Genomic DNA, 20518 nt, shown 5'->3' on the forward strand with positions numbered 1-20518 from the left:
AGGCCGCATCTTTGCCCATGTCAATTATAATAGTTGGGGTTGGACCAGCGGAATTTGATGGTAAGCAGGGTGAAGATCTCGTGCATGTGTGTGTGTGTGTGTGCATGCTTTTGTGTGTATGTGTAGGTTAGAGTGTGTGTTTATTTGCATGCGGTAATCCTTCGCCTTCATTCTTCTTCCTATCTCGCCTCCCACATGGTTCAGACCTTCCTCGTGCAGCTCTTCTTTTCTTCTCTCCTCCGTTCTTGGTCCCCTTAATTCCCCCTTCTCCTCCTCCTTCTGAATCCAAGGTTAAGTGCATGTGAAAATTCTCATTTGCTGAACCAGAGGTGCTGCTTTTTTTCCCCCCTTTTTTTTAAGTGTGAGATGGCCACCGTTCTTACCTCTCTCTTGTGCTGTCATGTTTATACTTCGTGGAGCAGTCCTCTGTAGAAGCAAGCTCACTCACAATGAGCAATTAGCCTGCAAAGTCAACGGGATGCAAAGATTTATCACGCTCATGAATTGCACAATTCCATGATGTCCCCGCGGTACACATCACTGGCTTGTGCTCACATATATTCTAACATGTTTTCCCCCAGTGTGCACAGTTGTGTACAACTTACTGCCTGATGGCTTCACGCCCAGCGATGCAAATCCTGTGTAGTCATGCCACGTTTGACATTACCAACACTCCCAGGAAATGTAACCCATTGGCACGCTAATGGCTTCGGCAGATTAAAACACATAAACTGCGAGTCATGTTTGCTTGGCGTAGCTCTGACACGGCGGTTCGAGTCTCCTGACAGGGTGTGACTGATGTGCTTCCCTCCTCAGAAATGATCGAGCTGGACGGGGATGAGGAGAGGATCTCCTCCCAAGGACGATATGCGGAGAGGGACATTGTTCAGGTACGGACATGGCTGACTGGCTGTGAGACTGTTCGCTCAGCAGAATGTCCTCAGAGGAATGTGGGATTTATGATTAATGGAAAAAGGTCATGGTGCTTGACCCTCTGCTGTGCTCTTGTTCTCAGTCTGCCATTTTTCTGTCCCCTTCTCACTGTCTCGCTCCTCTAAACTGTATTCACGGTTTCCTCTGTGTCCTTTTCATTCTGTGATTCTTTTTCGCTTTCTTCTTACCTGTTGTTTTATTTCACATCTCTCCTTTCCTCTCAGTTTATATCCTCTTTCCTTCCTGTCCTTATTCTTGTCCTCCTTTCTCCTGACTCTTCTCCTTGTTTTCTGTTATTTTCTTGTTTCTCCTTGTTTCCGTCTCTTTCCTTGTCTCTGCTCACCTTGTCTCCTCTCCTCTCCTCCCTTCACCTTTCCTTATTCTTTTAGTCCTCTTCTTTCTTTCACTCTTCTACTTTATTTTTCCTTTCCTTGTTTCCTCTCCTGTTCCTGTTTCCTTTTCTCTTCTCTCCTTGTTTCATCTCCATCTTCTCGATGTTTACTTTTCTCTGCAATCAGTCACATCTTAAATTACTGGATGTTAGCAAAACAGCTAATCTACATTAAATATTGGTTAGCTGATAGCTAAGATGTTAGCGAGTGCAGAGGTTTCACCAGGTAAAAAGCTCACTCAATTGTGACTGGAGGACAGAGAAAAAAGGCCGGTCTTTTTACATGGCCAAAAATCAACTAACGTGCGGTAGAGTGGTTCAAATGGTATGTCTGGGTCAGCGTTAATTTAGTTGACTAATAAATGTAGTCATAGTTTTTGTCAACAAAATTTTTAATAAGATGATGACTAAATAAAAATCACCTCAACTGTATTTGATTCTCAACCATCTCAGTCCAGTACTAATTTTGACACCACTCCTTGTTTCCTCCACAGTTTGTTCCTTTCAGAGACTACATTGATCGGCGGGGAAACCACATCCTCAGCATGGCTCGCCTGGCTAAGGAAGTGCTCGCCGAAATCCCAGACCAGTTCCTGTCCTACATGAGAACCCGAGGGATCAAACCGGGCCCCTTGCCACCACCTTACACCCCCTGCCCACCACCGGCCATCCACCCCCTACTCACCAGACGGGTAAGCCGAATCTAAAGGCCGAGGTCTCTCACTCCAACGCTGGCCAGCTGACTCTGCTGGTCTTTATTCTCCTCTCTCTGCTTCTTCTTCTTCCGACTCTTCACTGGAAGCTTGTGAGCACACGGCGAACGCCGCCCGCTCTCTCATGTTGCACTTTCAAGAACGTTTGGCCCTGAGCCATGAACGTGATGCGGATAAACTCCGAGTGGGACGCTTCAACTTGTCTCTTGGTGGACGAAGGTGGTGGTTTTGAAGTGTCGTGGTGGGTGTCCGAGATAACCTGCCTTCACCAGGATGAATGAACAGGACACAAACTGGGTCCAAACTAAGGAGGCCCTTTTTTCAAACACTGTTCATCTGTTTCTATTTCCACTTCCTCTGTCTTTCACAAAATCATCTTTCTCGATATATAAATGTTTACAAAATTGAGGACTGGAGCGGAGAACTTTTTTCAGGAGGAAATTTCTACCGATCAATGTGAAAACCTTTCAGATCCCTATTTTTCGGCTGCAGAAACTGGAGGTTGTGACTTTGTACAAAAACATTTCGGCCCTGGCGCCACAGTCATTACAGAGTGTGTTCTTTTTGTAATAAATGGAGCATGTGCTAGTTTAAAAGAAGCATGCACTGTTGTCTTGCACTCAGGGCTTTGTCCCTCCCACACAAACCCCCTCACCACCGCCTCACTACTACCACCACCGCTACAACCACCACTACTGCCATGTTCCATTAAGAGCAAACCCATCACTTTCCTAAAATCTTCCCGCGCTCCTCCACCTTCTGCTCCGTCCACCTGCCTTGACTCAAAAGGAAGCTGTGCTCCCTGGGAGTCAGCTCAAATGAAATGCAGCAGGGACTTGAACCAGCCTTACTCTTTTGTCAGAAAACATTCACAGGCACCGTGTCCACCGTGGGTTCTGGAAATGTGGATCTCCAAGCCCAGAAGTCAAAAACACACATCTCACTACCGAACCTGACTGTGTGTTATGTTTCATTATTTTAATAGCATTGTACTTCAGAAGCATTTTTTTTTTGTTTTATTTTACGTCTCTCTACCTCTCACTTTGTCTTTGCCAAAAAAAGTTGTTTAAGTAACAAAGTGTTGGCGTGTCAGTGATTTTTGGTAAGTCTGTAGACTTGTTACCTTTCTCACTAAGTATTCATAATATATTTGCCAAACTGTAGTTTGAGAATTACAGCACTTTGGTAGCTATCAGATCAGGTGACTCACACGTTTGTGTTTGCAACACACTGTGAATATGTGCACAGAGAACAGTGAACCAGAAGACCAAAATGCACAGATGCTTTTCTTTTAGCAACTACCCATACAGATCAACATAGTGTCTGCTGTCCAACAGCACAGTAATAATCAGTAACCCCTTAGGCCGAACAGCATGTAGCTAATTATTAGGAATTAAGGGAACAGTCATCAGAAACATCATTTTCAGTAAACAGTCACCTCCTGAAGGCTTGAAATGGCTCTAAATATTTTGTAGTTCTGCTCTCAGCTTTGATTCACAACAGCTTTAATGGATTGCAATGGTTCGTATCTTTCACCACCTTTTTGATGCAGTTCAAATAGGTCTGTAGGTGTTGTGCATTTTAACAGCCTTTTCCCAAGATGGAAAAATATCCAGCCCATCAAACTGGGATCAAGAGTGGGGATGCTGTTTTCCTGTGGCACAGCCTAAAGTAATTGTGACAGAAATACAAGAACATGCAGGCTGTCCTAATCACTAAAATGTCTTGGTTGTCTGTGCAGCAGCTTAATACAACACATATTTATGTTTATTATTAGGCGGCAAACTCTTTGCAGGCCATAGCAGGGCCCAACAATAAGGACTGCCTGCTTGCCCAGGGCAAGTAAAATGCCATGTCGGGCTTTTGGGCAAGTGTTAAAAAGGAATTAAACTATTAAACTATTTTGATAATCGATTAATCCTTAAAGAATATGCTACTTCCAGACTGAAAAAGAAAAAAGAAAATTATTGTTGTACCCTGCCACGTAATTATGACAGGAGCAGTGTGAGTGAGAAAGTCCTCATGTGGACGGATGTCTCAAACAAACTCCTGACCATGGAGACTGCAGTTTCATGTCCTGTTTAAAACTTTAAGTCAAGACTGACTTATTTAAAGTGTTAAGTTACTTAATTTTAATTATACACGTGACTTCTGTCACATGTCACATAACGTACTTAATTTAACTCAAAACGTGATATTTTCCTATCCCTAAATAAGTAGTTTTAATGTCTAAGCCATTGAACTGTTTTACAACATTAACCATGTGTTTAAAGGCAAGCTATGCAGGATTTTCTCAAAAAAAAAAAGGATAGGCTCACACAAAATAGTCCCTCTCAATCCACAACCCACCAGAAATGATGAGAAATGATAATGTGTCCACAATCTGTTTACAAACAGCGACTGCCGTATCCTACTTATTCTACCTTAAAGCTTTACCATTAGCTCACTGCCAATACTCTCCACCGATCATTTATGTCACTGGCAATAGATTTATTCTGTCACTTATGTATGAGGATGTGTTATAAAAAAAAACTAATTGGCAACATATGTAGATGAAGGTGACACAGCTGTTCAGGTTGTTTTTAAGTCGAGCGTCAACATATTTCTTTGACGATTGTCTAACAAAAGCCTAGACAATCTGTTTTCTCAATCAGCCTCTTACTATGAGTAACGAGGTCCTAGAAGAACACAACATTATTTTTAAAATCGAACGGTATTGTTTAGTTATTTTACTCTGTGAGATTTCTGTATGTTTTTGTTTTGTATAGCAGCATTTTGAATCGCTGGCGAGAGTTTTCTGGTTGTTCATCTGGCCAGCACTGTCAGTCAAACCCACACAGTCCCGGGTTTTTCAGTGGTAAAGTGAAAAATGAAGTGAGAACAAAATGCCAATGTAGTCCCAGTTTCATGGTGAAAAAAAAGTATAAAAGTGTTAACAAAATCCTTTTCAAATCTATCCCGTAGAGGTGCGAGATATGTAAAAAATTTCTCAACGATTCAACAAGCGGCAATTGCTGATATATTCGTCCGTGTGTGTGTGTGTGTGTGTGTGTGTGTGTCTTTGGTAGGAGTTTCAGCTGGGAGATATGTGCAAACAGCGAGTTTGCTCTGTTATATGCGATTGCTTCAGTCAATGAAAAACAAAATAAACTCTATAATGTCAAGAAAGGAATGTTCTTACACCACTTTTTCCTATTAAAAAGTAAATTATAACTGTACACCCTCTAAATCCAAGTTTCTCCTTTTACTAAGTTACAATAAGCTTAATTTCCTTGTTAACTAATTGTAAAACATGTTTTTCAAACTTGAGAAAAACAAAGTGATGTTAAAACTTACCAGAACTGTCTTGGTTAGTCTTTCAACTGTTTTTACAATCATCAACTCTGGTTTAGACGAAATGAATCCTGAATTAAAGATGTTAGATTTGAAATTATTTCATCTCCACATCCTCTCCCAGCGTCTGCTCGTTCTTCAGCTCAGTGAGTGTGTACTGTGCCACTGAACGTCAGTGAGCAGCTGCTCTCACTTGTTCCTCAGAGGCTAATTAAGTTAGCAAAATAAAATGACAAAAATTGCCCCAAAACTTCAAAAGTCAAAATCAAGCCAGTCGCTGATAGTAGATTTATTCATTCAATTTCCCAACCCTTCTACACTGTCACATAATCTAGTTCTTCTCTGTCACCCAAGCACTATTTTCACCAAAATATGGCTAAATACGGTTTGTTTGCTAGGCTAGCCGTTTATATCTGCGTGAAAAAAAAAAAAAAAAACTATTTGTAACCACTGCAACTGTTGTGAATCTAACCACAGCTGCCATCCTCTCCAAAAGAGCAGCCTACAGACTTTCCAGAGCCTGCAGGTGGTGAGCAGTTAAACATTCAATATTCCCCCTTTTTAAATGAATACTCCTTTAAAAAGGGGTTTGTTTACTCAGACCAAGAACAGGTAATTGCACTGTCACTTTTAGCCAAGTTTTAGGGTGAAACTCAAATGCAACCCCGCTGTTTTGCCCGGCAATGTGTATATGAAAACTTTACAGTGTGACTTCAAGCAAAGCACAAACTTAGCCACCACATCCAGAGGCCCCTTTTAACTCATGTAAATGTGTGAAGAACGGCGTTTATACATTTTACTCTGTATCTGTGTACCACAAACTGTAGATCCTATCAGTACTTCTTAGGGCCCTATTCAGTCAAGGAATCAATATAAGAGAAGGTTTACAACATTTTTCTAAACTCACGCCTCAAAATCATCATATACTTCTTGGCTGACGAACGTCTACTTATAAACTGCTTGTAAAACATTTTCTTAGACATTTATACACTGTACAAATTTTAGCCTTTTTTGTGTATTGGTCAATATACTGTATGTGTAATGCTGCTTCTTTACTGCTGATATAAGTATTACATTTTATACTGAGGCCTGTAATCATATTTAAATCATGACTAACAGGCCTTATTCATGTTTATACATAAGTTATTCATATTTAAATCATGAACGACAGGCCTGTATTTTTTTATAAGCGAATGGTTAGACAATAATGTATATTTCATGTGTGCAAGATGTTTAAAAGTAGACCTGCTGATCAAGGACACTCCGTAGCAACATTTTTCTGCCAAATTCGACATATGGCATATACACGTGTAGCGTCTCAGACTCATTCAAACAAAACTGGTTATTCAGTTTGACTGAATAGGGTCCCTCAGTGTGGGGACAAGTGGTCTGATAGATTTTGTACTCTTCTGTATCGTTGTTTCATCACGAGGACCCCGTACAACAACGGGGATGTCGAATTGCACAATGTAGCACTGGTCTCAAGTCTGGTATTGGACTGAAGCAACACCAGACTGAACCAGATCAGACCAGATCAGGCAGAAACAGTCTTTTTATATGTCAGTGTATATAAATATTGTGTATATACTGTATGTGTGTTTTCTGGAGAGTTGACTCGCAGCGAACTGCCGGGACTCTGTGATTCTCCTCCTGAAACACAAGGCAGGGCCTTTTCATTTATTTATCACGACAAGATGTCAACTTCATCTCACACCCACACTCTCATATATACTGTACATCAAATCATGTATTTGTATATGAAACATGCATGACACTTACATAACAAGGCGAGGGTTGAGTGGAGATCAAGAGTTTCATGCTTGTTTTCTCAGAGAAATAGTGGTTTCACGGACTTGAACACACAGACATTTATCTCACCACCAGCACCTTAAAAGGCGGTGCTTTCTCAACTTCTTCCATCCTGTGACCCCATTTTAGGCTGTTATAAGAATCTTTGAATTGCCTGTATAATGTTCAGTTTCAAGGCTGTACAATCCTTGATCCCCTAAATTTATAATTTTGATAATAGAAAATGTTTAAAACACTTAAAACTGCATCTGGATCCAGATGTTCATAGTGATCATGACACACACAATACAGCCTTTTTGTACTAAGTGCAGTGGTTCATGAGTAAATAGCTGAAATACTCAAAAATTCTTGTCTCAAAATGTTCAGAGATCATTTAAAAATATGATCTGCCCTTGAGCCGCTGTGTAAATTTTCATCATTCAAACCAAAGCGTTCTCAGTTGAGGTAATGATTAGAAACATTATGGACTGTTTGCCAAGCCTCGCCCCCTTTTGTACCTTTTGTTTTCAACTGACTTATTTGGAAACAAGAATCTTAAATCTACATTTATGGCTACACTGATGATACAATGCTAAACGATGAAGGCTAAAGCTAACAGGTACCAGGCACCAGTTGATGATCCATGCAGCTGACAAGGAAATAAAGAAACAGCATTGGTCTTGCAATTTACAGTGCAGTCTCTTGTAGTCTCAAGAAGTTGAAGGCAAGTAAAACTATGGGTATGATCAAGAAAAATAACGTAACGTAATATAACCCAGTCTGACTTCCAGACCTACATTTTCAAACAGCATGTTTTCATCACTTACGAGTCACACTAAAAATAAGTCCTCATCCCAAAGGCTAAGCGATGCATTTGGCTCTCTATAAACACATATCTGCATATTGATGCAGAGTCTGCTGGCAAGTAACAAGATTTTAGTTTTGGAAGCATTCTGCTTTGTGTTTGTAGTCTGAGTGGTATTGACCAATCACTTGCATTCATATGTAGATGCAATCTGCAATCATAGATATTCATAGATACTCACTGCTCAGGTTGCTGTTCACACTGTAAACAATAACCTGTACTTGAAAGAGGAGGTCAAGGCCTGGATTTCTGTTATCCAGATATCTGCTGGCTGCCTGAAGCCCCAAAACTTTGGCTGTTGGCCCCAGGTGCTAAATTGTCATCAGAAGAGAGCCAACGTGCTCTGAGCTTGGTGTGTCACCATCTAAATATAACTTGTAACTCCATAAAATAAAAATGTTGTTATTAAAGCACTCTTACTCATATCAGGATTGCTTAGCTTGTAAGTTATATGCTAGTTAGCAGGGCGTTCTAGTGATTGCAGCTCAGATAAACACAAAATTTGTACCTTTCTTACATTTTTGCTCCTGATTTTGGTTTCAGGAACACTGGAAAGAAAGACACCCCTCCTCCAAACTCTTCAAATCCTGAATGTTGCTCTTACTACAGCCACTCATACACCCCTTCAACATGTGGAGAAATTAGTTATGGTTGCTATGGCAGGATAATCGCCACTGGAGGGAGGGGGTTAACAAATGGTACATCATTAAAAGCTACCTAATATGACTACCATATCGTTCCATGATGCGCAGTGTAGATGTGACAGCATGCAGATCTTTTCTTTGGCATGCACAGATTTGCCCTCAGGAAGAGGAGATGATTCCTGTTTGCATAGGAGCTTAGTGGAGTTGGAGGTCTCAACATATACCGATGTGTTTGTCACGTGTGCTGCAATGTGTGAAATCACTGTTCCTCTGAGGCTGTGTCAGTGTAGGAGTGACAATCAAAAGCATTTATTGTGTAGGAGACTACAAGGCGGAAAAAAAAAGCCCAGCGCTACCAGTGGACATATACAAGCTTTAATGAAGTAGGCTTACACCTCGCTGCCTCCACCGCTCATCATTGCATTCATGTCACTCTGCCAAGGCGGTACCATGTCAGCATGCCCGGCCATATGAACACCCACATAATCTTCACACATACAACATGAAAGTTGTTTACTGTACCTTATACTATTAACAAAGTGGTTTAATTGAATGCTCGTGACGAATATCCTGTTTTATTCTGATGTTTTTTATGGCATGCATTGAGTTTGCATGTGTAGATCTTTTCTAACAGAGATGCACCAGTGGGTTTAAAAAGAAAATTGTAATATAACATCTTTACGTGTTATTTCTGAATATTTTAGACAACTTTTTTGCCTTAAAAATCTCACTGATCAATCTTGGAATTGTGCAATGCCTTCAGATGTTTCTTTTGAAGACAGGTTCTTCTCCTCTGGTGTCTTTTTCTTTTTCTTTCTTTTTTTTTTTCAGAACGTTCATGCACAGCCACTCATCAGACTCATCTCAGCATTGTTCTCTCAGACCCAGTGGCTGAAGTGATGTGAATAAGAGGGAGAATGATCTGAACAGAGAAAAACTGGGCTGTCTCGCTCTCAGCAAAAGGGACAGAATCATTCAGCTGGGAATTGTTGTCCAGCCTTATACAGCCACATTTGAAGTTACTATAGATTTGTATTTTATCATAAACCGAAGCAATTTATCTGTCCAAAATACCTTAATAACTGTTATTTTTCATCAATCCTCATTTTGGATCTCTAAAGAGTGATTCATGGCTTCTGCATGATGTTTGAGATTACACTAAAAGACCAATCAAAATTAATTGTCCATTGATGCGTAATATTTACTTACAATCAGTTATTATAAGATTAGTGATATAATGCAAGACAGCACAGGTTTTACTGTTCTAATAGGAAGTATGGAAACCACTAAAGACTGATTTAAAATGACTATTTCTGTAAGAACTGAAGTCTTTAAATAAATATTCATATCAAACCTGTTTTTTATTTGTGGTTTGTTACTTGCTGCTCAGGATGGAAACTTTTTTTGGGAAAAAAAATCATTAAAGAGATAGTTGAAGTTCTTGAAGTGGGGCTGTATGAGGTGCTTATCCATAGTCAGTGTATTTCCGACAGTAGATGGCCATTGACACACACCCTGTTTGGAGAAGCAGCAGGAGTACTGATGTAGGAAGCTAAGCAATGTACTGCTGTGGACTGGGTCATCAGCAAAATGTTTTTTAGCCAGTATTTTAGTGTGTATGTTACAATTAGAATATTTTCACCACTTAACTTTGCCATCAGACAGCCTTTTCCAACAGGAAACTGCTGTTATATAAGCCAAATAGCAACCAGGCTCCATTGACAAAACAGTAATTTTACTTTGCATAACATGGGAGTTGCTTGTCTCCTGCTGAGGTATGGTATGTGGTTAGTTTGGATTCAGTAGAGTCAGACAGTAACACAAACAAACTGTATTTGTCAGCACTAGACCAGCAAGTCTATGAGGTAAAATAGCTGTTTTCCTTTAAGTGTTTGCTTGCTTTGGCGAGAGAGCAATATCTGGTTTATATAACAGCATTTTCCTGTCAGAAAAGGTAGAGCAGTGAAAATATTCTAAATATAGAGGACATTTTAAACTGATATTGTTTTTTTTAAGATGGCTAAAATATATTTTGCTGCTGACCATATCCACTTAGGCTGTGCAAAGTGTGCGCCCTCACAGGATGTCACACGTCTATAGGTCTCGCACCTGATGCAAACAGGATGGAAATCTATAGAACGTACAGGCCTAGAACATGCGTAATGGGCTATTATATTGTGATAGTGGACCTGCCCTAACTGGAAGCAATGCAAACAAGCAAATAGCTGATTGCTTCAGTTTTTCCTAATGAAGATGTCTAATTAACAACTGCCATCTACTGTAGGTAATACACTGACTATGGATAAATACCTCATACAACCCCACTTCAAACAATTTGAGCTATCCTTTTAAAGCTTCTCATGAAAATCTCTATTTTGTTATAATGTATAATTACAAATTCATCTGTATGGTAGGCTGTTGTAAAACACAGAAAATACAATTTTCTCATGTTGCAGACTCCCTCTATGTTGATAGGCACCTGTCCTGGGGTAATGATGCCAATAAAACCTGTTCAAAAAGAGCCAGCACACTGGAACAGACGCACTTCACACCATTACACCTTTGAAGTGTGGATATCAAGATCTAATGCGTAATAACAGGGTGACATTCTGTCTTACCAAGTTTGGCAGAGAAATGCAGCATTCTGAGGACAAAATCAGTGCGTCTTTTGCAGCTTCTGTGTTTTATGATCTATAGCGGGCCAGTCAGTTGTTTGAATAATAAAGTTATTTTTTCTTACCATCAAACAAATGCCATTAAAAGACCAAAATAAACAATGTGTTAGTTTATCTCTCAATACTTTTTTGCCTCTTTTTTTTAAACTTTATTGCAATGGTTAAAAATTCATCATTCCGAACAATTGTTTCCTTCATGAACATTGCAAAATTATAGTTTTTTTGTATAAGCCCCAAGCCTCTCGGTTCCTGAATAAAGAAATCTTTAATAACTGCTCACAAATATATCATTTTCTTCCTCATCCTTTAATGGTGCATTGAGGTGGTCTCAACTTGTACACACAACCATCATCAGTCAGTGATAATATTGAAAACATAATGATCTGAAATGATGAATAAGCCACTTCAGGACATAAACTATGGAAGGAAGTCACTAAACTTTGTTTATGTTAGCAGCTTGGATATGTTGGTCATCACTGAGTAATACAGCATATTGTAAATTATAGGGGTCATTGACAGTAAAATGTCTCATCTGTACTTTAAACACACTTATTTAACTGTTTTAGGAGAACTTTGTGACAATGAACTTGGAAACTGAGCTGACAAGGATCGTCTCAGTGTGCTGTTGGCAGTAGAACAGAAAAAATGTGTGCCGCTTTGTAGGGCTGCACAATTACTCAAAATCACAATATGGCCAAGTCTGTAATACATTATAAACATATTTATAATGTGACTGTTCTTATTGTGTAATTATAGCTACAAGCACCCATAATAATCATTTTTAATAATCACAACATGTAATAAAGCATTTTCTAATGACTTATAAGATAAAGTATCAAAATACTTAATATAATACTTGCATGCAAAAAAGTTGGTAAGTGACCAAAAGTTACAAAGTATTATGACACCTTGCCTTATAAGTTGTTATGTTTTATGATTATCATTATGAATATTTCTGAGTGCTCATAACGATAAATTATACATTGCTATAAGGACAGTATAATGCTTTTTAAGTAAATGTATAGTGTATTATAATGCATTATAGACATGAGCATTGTAGAAAGTGTTAACCACATTATTTTAACTTTATATTTTATGAAGTTTCAGTGGAGTCAAGTATTTCTTCATTGTAGGTGAAAACTTTGTATCTCTAGAATCTCTGTTTTATGAACTAATAAAAACAAGACTAAGTTTAGAATTCATGGGTTTTTTAGTTTATCCATGGGATTGGGGGAAGGGTTTGGGTTTATGAAGTTTTCATAAATGTTGGTGGGAATGCAGTCATAGACTGTACCATGAGGCGTCTCAGTCACATTGTGCCATCTGGAGTTTATAGCTAAAGGATTCCTCAAAGGCCTTTTACTTTTCACATTATATGAGACTGACATTCTTTGTGCAATCACGTTTTATGGAACCTCTGCTTTATTATTTAGTGCTGCGTGGATCGTCGAGAGAGTCAGAAGAGCAAGAACATGGAGTATCTAGAACAGAAATAACAGAACATTGTGGTGCCATCTGCTTCATGGTGCAGCAAATCAGACTTTCACGTTTATTATCCATATAAATTTGTGTGCTATATTTTATTTATTTAGTGGTTTGCTGTTATGACCACCCATTAAGAGATGCAGAGGCAATGTTGTGTGTGTGCGTGAGTGTAATAGCATCCTGTCTTTATAAATACACAGTCCAATGTTTCTCCATTAAATTTGAGGCATTTCTGGTTTATTATGTGGCACGGATGTTACATGCTTTCAGAATAGCAACACAACAATCGGTTGATGCTGTTGGGAAGTGATCTGACATGCTAAGAACGTGGGCTGGCTTTGTAGCAAGTGACAGTGTGTTAATTACAGCCAGTGGACTTTTCTTTCGTCCTTGCTCCAGTCCTGTCCAAGATTTTAATGAGTACTCATCGTTATCTGCTCTGTATGTTTATCTGCATATGACTTTTAACTTCATGTTGAGTTATTATATTATGATTATGTTCGCCTCCCACTTGAAGCTATAATCAGAAACTTTAATTGGCACTGTAAGCACCCCCTCACACACACACACACACACACACACACACACACACACACACACACACACACACACCAGAAACATGGTAGGTTATGTCATCTACTGGTAGGGAGGCTAAAATTGCATTGTGAGGGAGTGACGTAATAATAATAATAATAATTATTATTATTATTATAATTCCTACCTTTAAGTAACACTACAACAAAGCATCCGCTTTTGCAATACTTCTTTACTTTGTGTATTTCCCAGGCATCGAAATTAGGTACATATAAATGTAAGGAAACCTGATAGCAGGCCAAATATCAATGTTCATAAACCACTGTGTCTTTGGTAAGTTGTAAGGATCACTGTAGAGTCCTTTAATGTTATGCAGACAATCAATTGTTTTACTCCCACTTTCCCCACTATAAGGCAGCCTTGGTGAAGGTTGTTTTGCCACTCAGTATGACTGAGGGGCGTGTTTGCAAGCACCGAATGACCACTGATTTGCCTCTGATCTGGGGGCTTTTGTTTACAATATCCAAAAACTATGTGCAAATAAAGAGTCAGGGCTACACTCAAGAAAGGCAATAAGTATATTTCCCAAATGTCAAACTTTTCCTCTAATAAGAATGGTGTTATTGATATTATCAAACAGCGGTAACACAAAAAGTAAAAAGTAGTAAAATGTATGCAAACTATCTGTACATAAAATCAAGTCTATAAAAGAGTCTTTTTTGAGTTTTTTTAAATTTCATCTTACAGTGACTCAAAACTTGTGGAACTAAATTAAGCCTGAAAATATCTTGCAGCGATGTACTTTCTCATAAAACAGATCAATTAATTTTTTTACATAGTTCCATCAGACCGCTTCATCTTATCTGACATAAAAAATTGACTTTTTAATTCGCACCTCTCTGGGAATCACACGTCCTAGCTTTTCTCACTGCAGGGACCACCTCCATTGAGCACTGAGACTCTAAAGCAATAAAGCAGACTTGAACAAGCTCAGCATGAATCTAATATCACTTGAGCTGATAAGGGGAGCTGCTTGAGTCTCCGAGCTGCCATTTCTGCCAGTTTTATTTCCCTCGCTCCCCCTTATAAGCTCATCAGCTACGAGATGCCTGCATGCTGAAATAGGTGGTGATGAGTAATGGAATAAGGAATAGTGTGTAAAATTTTGATGACATGCACCTTAAGAAGCCCGCAGCCAGCACACAAACATACACCAACTCTGCAGAAGGCAGTGTCTGTCCATTCTACTCAGAAAGTACAGGGATAGAAACGTCCTGGCAAGTACAAGGCAGAGTCTTAGGATGAATATGAAACATCCCCCTGCTATTCTTAGAAGTGGACGGGGTAGTGTTGCTAAATATAACTGGATCGTTTTGTGCCTGCCGCTCTATTTTTACACAAGCTGAGGCCTTCCTCGGCTGCTGTGGTCTTTTCTTAGACTATTACGTAATAAATAAATCTTAAGGCAAGATGCCATGATGCAGAGTCAGACCCAGAATGAAGTGGTCCATCATCCAATCAAGACTGAGAAATCTATGTTACGATAAAAAGGCTAAGAGGCAGCATTTAAAGGGTTTTGATGCAGGATGTGTTGCAGGGATGTCTGTGAAGCACTGCAGCTGTCTTTGCAAAAACAAGGCTAATGTGTGCTGGAATCTAGACAGAGTTAAACAGCCCAAAGGACAGTTTGTCAGCTTGCTGTTAGCTCACATGGTTGACAGGGAGGAGAAAGGTAATGAGTTGGTCTTCGGGGAAACATGTCATCTTGAGTATGAAGAAGTAACAACATTAAAGAGGAAAAACGCTGATTTTCAGCATTGAAATACGCGCCTTGGGACAGTTAACATTCACTGCTCATTCTCATACAGTGAGAAACATGCAGCCAAACCTCTCCATTCTCTGCATCTGTGATGTCGCGCAGATGTACGGCTCCATCAACCCTCAACTGACAAACATGGAGAATGTAAATCTGACAGCGCCACGGAGGATTTTCTAGAAACGCAGCTCTGTTTCACAGCTTGCATAATCTTTAGATCAGTGTAAACGTCTGAATGCATGTTTTTAACAAAGTCCGTGTGAATGTGAAATATATTCAACAAAGAAGCATGAAGTTTTCATTTATACATTCTACAGAGGTTTGCTGATATTTACAAATATTCAGCCTGCTTTTTTAGGCGCTTAAGCCACTATAGAGTTCTGAACGGGCCTCAAACCAAGACTCAAACCTACTCTGTACCCATTCCTTTATACTGTGTCACATTTCAATTCATTTTTAGAGTGGCTTCTCCAGAAATTATGCTTGAGGGGTACTTACAGTGTTATCGTTTGAAACACAGGCGTGAAACATATCAGCATGCACCACTGTGGCATCTCAAAACAATCAGTTATGTATCTTATCAGTTATCAGTATCAACTTTACCTTTTCCCAACATCAGCAGGATAGATGTAGATGTAAACTCAAAACGTCTTTGCTAGCAACAGGTAACATGTCAGGACAAGTTTGGGTTGGTTAGCCAAAACATTTAATATTGGAAGTATTTTATTTTCAGCTTGTTCAGTTCTTTTATCCCCAAAAAGGCAGAATTAAAAGATTAGTGTTGATTTTGACAGTAACATTGAAAAAAATGACCATTTGCAAAGTGGAAGAGATGTTAGTACCGCCAAAGGTACACAGCTACACAGCTTTTAGTGCTGTTTAGGTGAAGGCCAAGATTTGGTTCTCCAGCCCAGATGCAGACTGGGACCCCCATATGAAACCATAGACAACTGTTTGCAGCAAACGAGCTCAGACAAAATGCCAAAAAAGTGTCTGGTAAAGAAAGAGATAGATATTTGTCTCAGTGGTTGATGAACCAAAACAGCTGAAACCAAGTGTAAGCCCATTGTGACATCACTCATTGGTTTGTGGATTGTTGTTTTGTTTTTGTTGTTGTTGTTTTTGGAGCCAGAAGTGACCATATTTGGAAGAGAGCATGGAACAGACAAGGATATCCATTGTTACGTCTCCATCCTGATTGGATCTGACAGAGAAGCCAAGGACACACCATGGTACCGACTTGCCAATCACAAGGTAGGCACACCCTAAAGCATACCCTCCTTTATCATCTATTTTACTCGAACTGGGATGATAATTTACCAAATGAACATCATGGTGTGTTGAAGAAGACTTGACAGTATAAACTCATTAGAAAACTGTTTACTGGGGTTAAAAATCAAGTAAGAGGGCAGTTTTTGTATTTGCTACGAATAGAATCAACCCCTGCTGGCTGCTAGAAAGAATCCATGTTTTAAGCACTTCCACATTCACTCATCAGGTGACCAGAGGCATTACTCTACTGGGATGTTGCTCTGTGTCTGCTAGATGTGTGAGTAAATGATTGTTTTCTAACACAGTAGCTATAACAACTTGATGTCAGGGTTGTTTTGGATTCTGTTTGTCACCGTGGTCTTGGCATGTCCTATATTTATGGTTAATGCTGCCATATAGTGATGTATTTTACTTATTTGTGTCAATAACTGGTAAACATAAATGTGGGATATTGTATACAACGTGTAATACAACATGTAAACTTCTAAAATATTGGCATTTTGTATCAGTCCCACAGAAACAAGGAGCATCTCTCTATCCTCAACAGCGACAACCAATATTTAGCATTCAGAACAAGAGGCAGAGGCAGCATTTGTGGGCTAATAGATCAGAAAGTTCAGCCGCATGTCATGATGCATTTTAAATCAGAGGTCTGACTTTTACTTTTTCATCAGCAGAGAAACTGTCACTGTCTCGCTCTCATTATGTCTTGTTCACTGTGGAAAATTATTCCGTTGGAGATGAAGCAGGATGAGGGAAAAGTTGGTACACCACAGACAATTAGATTACAAAACATGCACAGTGGACATCGCAGGCTGATATCTTAACAGTGTAATCGAATCGGAGGAAAGATTTTTCCTTACAAAAGGAAGTCACAGGTGACCGACTTCTCTCTGCCTTTGTCATCTGACCGCCAGACTGGACAGACGGAGGAATCACATGAGTGAGACGTGCTCAGGTGACCAACATAACCCATCACACACACTGACATAAAACTGGTGCAAAGTCATCACTTCTCTCTCATGAACTGATGGAAAATATCAAAAATACAGATCAAGAAGACTGACTGAATGCCCTGTTATATCTAAGCATATAGACTATGTGCAAAACCAGATGAACAAGTGAGCAATAAATGATTAATGGTCAATTTACTGGTGGGCCTCTGAAATATTGAGAGAGAGCTCAGCCATGAAATGCAATGTAAATGGATCTATTTATAGTGTAGCAGAGGAAGTCATGTGGAACAAGCTAGTTGGGGGTTCCTTGTTCATATAGCTTTTAGAGGCAAATGACAGGGGAGAAAAACGGGTGAAAAACACACACTACACCCACATTTGCATGTAAAGCCACTTTTCATGGGGACATTAAACTTTCAGACGCACACAGCAAGAATAGCAATAAATAATTTCCACACTGAGAAAGATGGAAAGCCCCAGCTCAACTCCCACGTTCCCTGTAGCCTCCCACGCCTATTAACCCCCCTTCTCTCCCGCTTTGTCTCATGGGATTGTTTAGGAGTGAAAAGAAAGGGAAGTGACACGTTAAAACCTCTTTTTATTAATTCTGAGAGGGGAGATGGAGGGTTTAGAGGGGTGTCACAGCAATTGATGAGAACAGGGAGGCTGCGTCATGCACATTGTCACATCAACCAGTGAATATCGGGATAAATAAGTTAAAACAAACCCAAATCCTCTGCTGACAGTAATTAGATTTGATTGTGTTTGGACCACTGGAGGATGGCTGAGAGAGGACTGTAGATCAGGTCCTTATCACTCTCTTTCATAACTTGTTTGTAACTTGCTACATAAATATATTAAAATCTCAATTCCAAAAGAGTTTGGACGTTTTGGAAATCATAAATAAGGACAATGCAATGATTTGCAAAAACATTTCTACCTATATTCATTTGAATACAGTACAAAGATGAGATGTTTGATGTTAAAACTCATTAATTTATTGCTTTTTGCAAATATATACTCACTCTGAATTTGATGCCTCCAACACGTTCCAAAATAAGTTGGAAAAGGAACATGTTTACCACTGTGTTATGTCGCCTTTTCTTTTAACAACACTCAGTAAGTGTTTGGAAACTGAGGACGCTAATTGTTGAAGTTTTGAAAGTGAAATTCTTTCTCATTCTTGCTCAACACTCCAGGCTCTCTGTTGTTGTATTCTGTGCTTCATAATGCACCACACATTTTCAGTGGGAGACAGGGCTGGACTGTAGACAGGACAGTAGTACCTGAACTCTTTTACAATGAAGCCACACTGCTGGGACACTTGCAGAACGTCAGCATTGTCTTGCTGAAATGAGCAGAGAAGAGAGTCTCTGTTCTTCACAAAGTGATGATCCTCACTCCATCAATGCCTGTGAATGACTGAGCCTTTCAAGGAGGCTCCTTAAATACCCAATCATGTTACCAATTAGCCATTTTTTGAATACTGCACAACTTTCCTAGTCTTTTGTTGCCCCTGCTCCGACGTTTTTGAAACATGTTGCAGGCATCAAATTCAGAATTAGTGCATACTTACAAAAAACAGTAAAGTTGATCAGTTTGAACATTAAATATCTAGTCCTTGTACTGAATTCAAGTGAAAATTTATATTTTATTTCAGTTTTAGACAACATCCCACTTTTTTTGGCATCATGGTTGTACAGGAACTACAAAATATAACAGGAATGTTTCATATTAAAGTCCTATAGTTAATAGGTAATAAGGCCCTCATAAGTTCTTACAAGATGCTTATTAGCATTATCATGTGTTAAAAAGACTATATAAGCGTTGAACTGAAAAGTGACTTAAATGATCAATCAGTTATCAAAACAGTTGCTGATTATTTTTCTGCTGATCCACTAATAGATAAATTGACCACTCATTTCAGCTTTGTAAGTAGCTCCCCACTCTTGTGCTCACCAACTCTAATAATGACACTGATCAAGACAAAAATGCTCAGTAGGTGATCAGTCATTTAAGACTCAGGGTTAATTCCAGCCTGTTTAATCTGACTCACTCACTGTGTCCATAAATGGGATCTATTATTACTGTATGGTTCTCTGTAACAGAAGTTTGGTAGTACACTGACATCTACTGGTTACTGTGGCCACATGCAAGAGTTTTTGAATCTTGTAGGGTGATTTACTTAATTCACACAGAAAGACACGTGGACACCTGAACATTACACCAATATATAATTATTAAACATCTCAGTCTGAAGCCATGGGCATTTATGAGCTGCTATAACAGCCTTTGCTCTTCTGGTTTCAGGTTTTTCTGGATGAAGGGATTTGCTACAGTTGATGGCAATGTCTGTGTCCCAGTTCATCCAGTTCATGTTGGATGGGGTTTTTCTTCCACACCAAACTGGGAAAACAGCTTCTTCATAGGTCTGGCTTTGTGCACAGAGGTCTTCTCTTGTCAGAACAGAAAAGGGTGAACAAACCAGTCAGTGTATGAGCAGTCTGTTCTTAGGCAAACACAAACAATCTAATGACCCAAGTAATGGTCTCCATGCCAAATGTGAGCTCTTACCCTCTGGCAGGCGATACAGGCGCCCCAGTGTAAACTCAACCATTATAAAAACTAATTTGTGGCTACATCAATTACATTTTAAATATTGTTGTATATGTGCAGCATTCAAATCCTAAACAAATTTCCCTACAGGGACAGTAAAGTGTATAATATTGTTTCATAAATCATGGCTGTCTCACCCACATATACTCTGGTAATCCATCTCTCATAACTTAACAGCATTCAAGATTATGTAGTGCTCGTGCTTTTAACAATCTGAATCCATGAGCTGCTTCTCAGAAATGAAGCCACACTATATCTATTGCCTTCACCACACAGAACTGCACAAAATGTGAAGATCAAGTTTATTGTAGGAAAGTAGTTCACAAAGTCAGGAAGAAAATGGGGGAAATCTGCAGCTAAGCACTGACAGGAAAGATAAAATAAAACATACTCAGCAAATTTTGTCACTCAAAATAACTTTTTTCCAGACAGGAGAGCTGCGTGGTTATCAGCAGAGTGAGGTGACTCTCCTGTGTGGGAACAGTCCACCTGTCACC

The 20518-nt window shown here is 39.3% G+C and overlaps 1 protein-coding gene across 1 annotated transcript in view; it reads left to right on the forward strand.

The window, feature by feature from the left end:
* LOC146316518 (copine-8-like) overlaps positions 1–3325 on the forward strand; it is a 78829-nt gene extending 75504 nt beyond the window's left edge. The window contains exons 18-20 of the mRNA XM_084734232.1: positions 3–60; positions 817–890; positions 1819–3325. Of these exons, the coding sequence (XP_084590358.1) occupies positions 3–60; positions 817–890; positions 1819–2031 (345 nt within the window). The 3' untranslated portion in view covers positions 2032–3325. The remainder of the gene's footprint in view (positions 1–2; positions 61–816; positions 891–1818) is intronic.
* Positions 3326–20518: the final 17193 nt, after the last annotated feature.

The sequence above is a fragment of the Lutjanus erythropterus genome, chromosome 13 (assembly GCF_056507025.1).
Source record: "Lutjanus erythropterus isolate fLutEry1 chromosome 13, fLutEry1.hap2, whole genome shotgun sequence".
Classification (NCBI taxonomy): Eukaryota; Metazoa; Chordata; class Actinopteri; order Lutjaniformes; family Lutjanidae; genus Lutjanus; species Lutjanus erythropterus.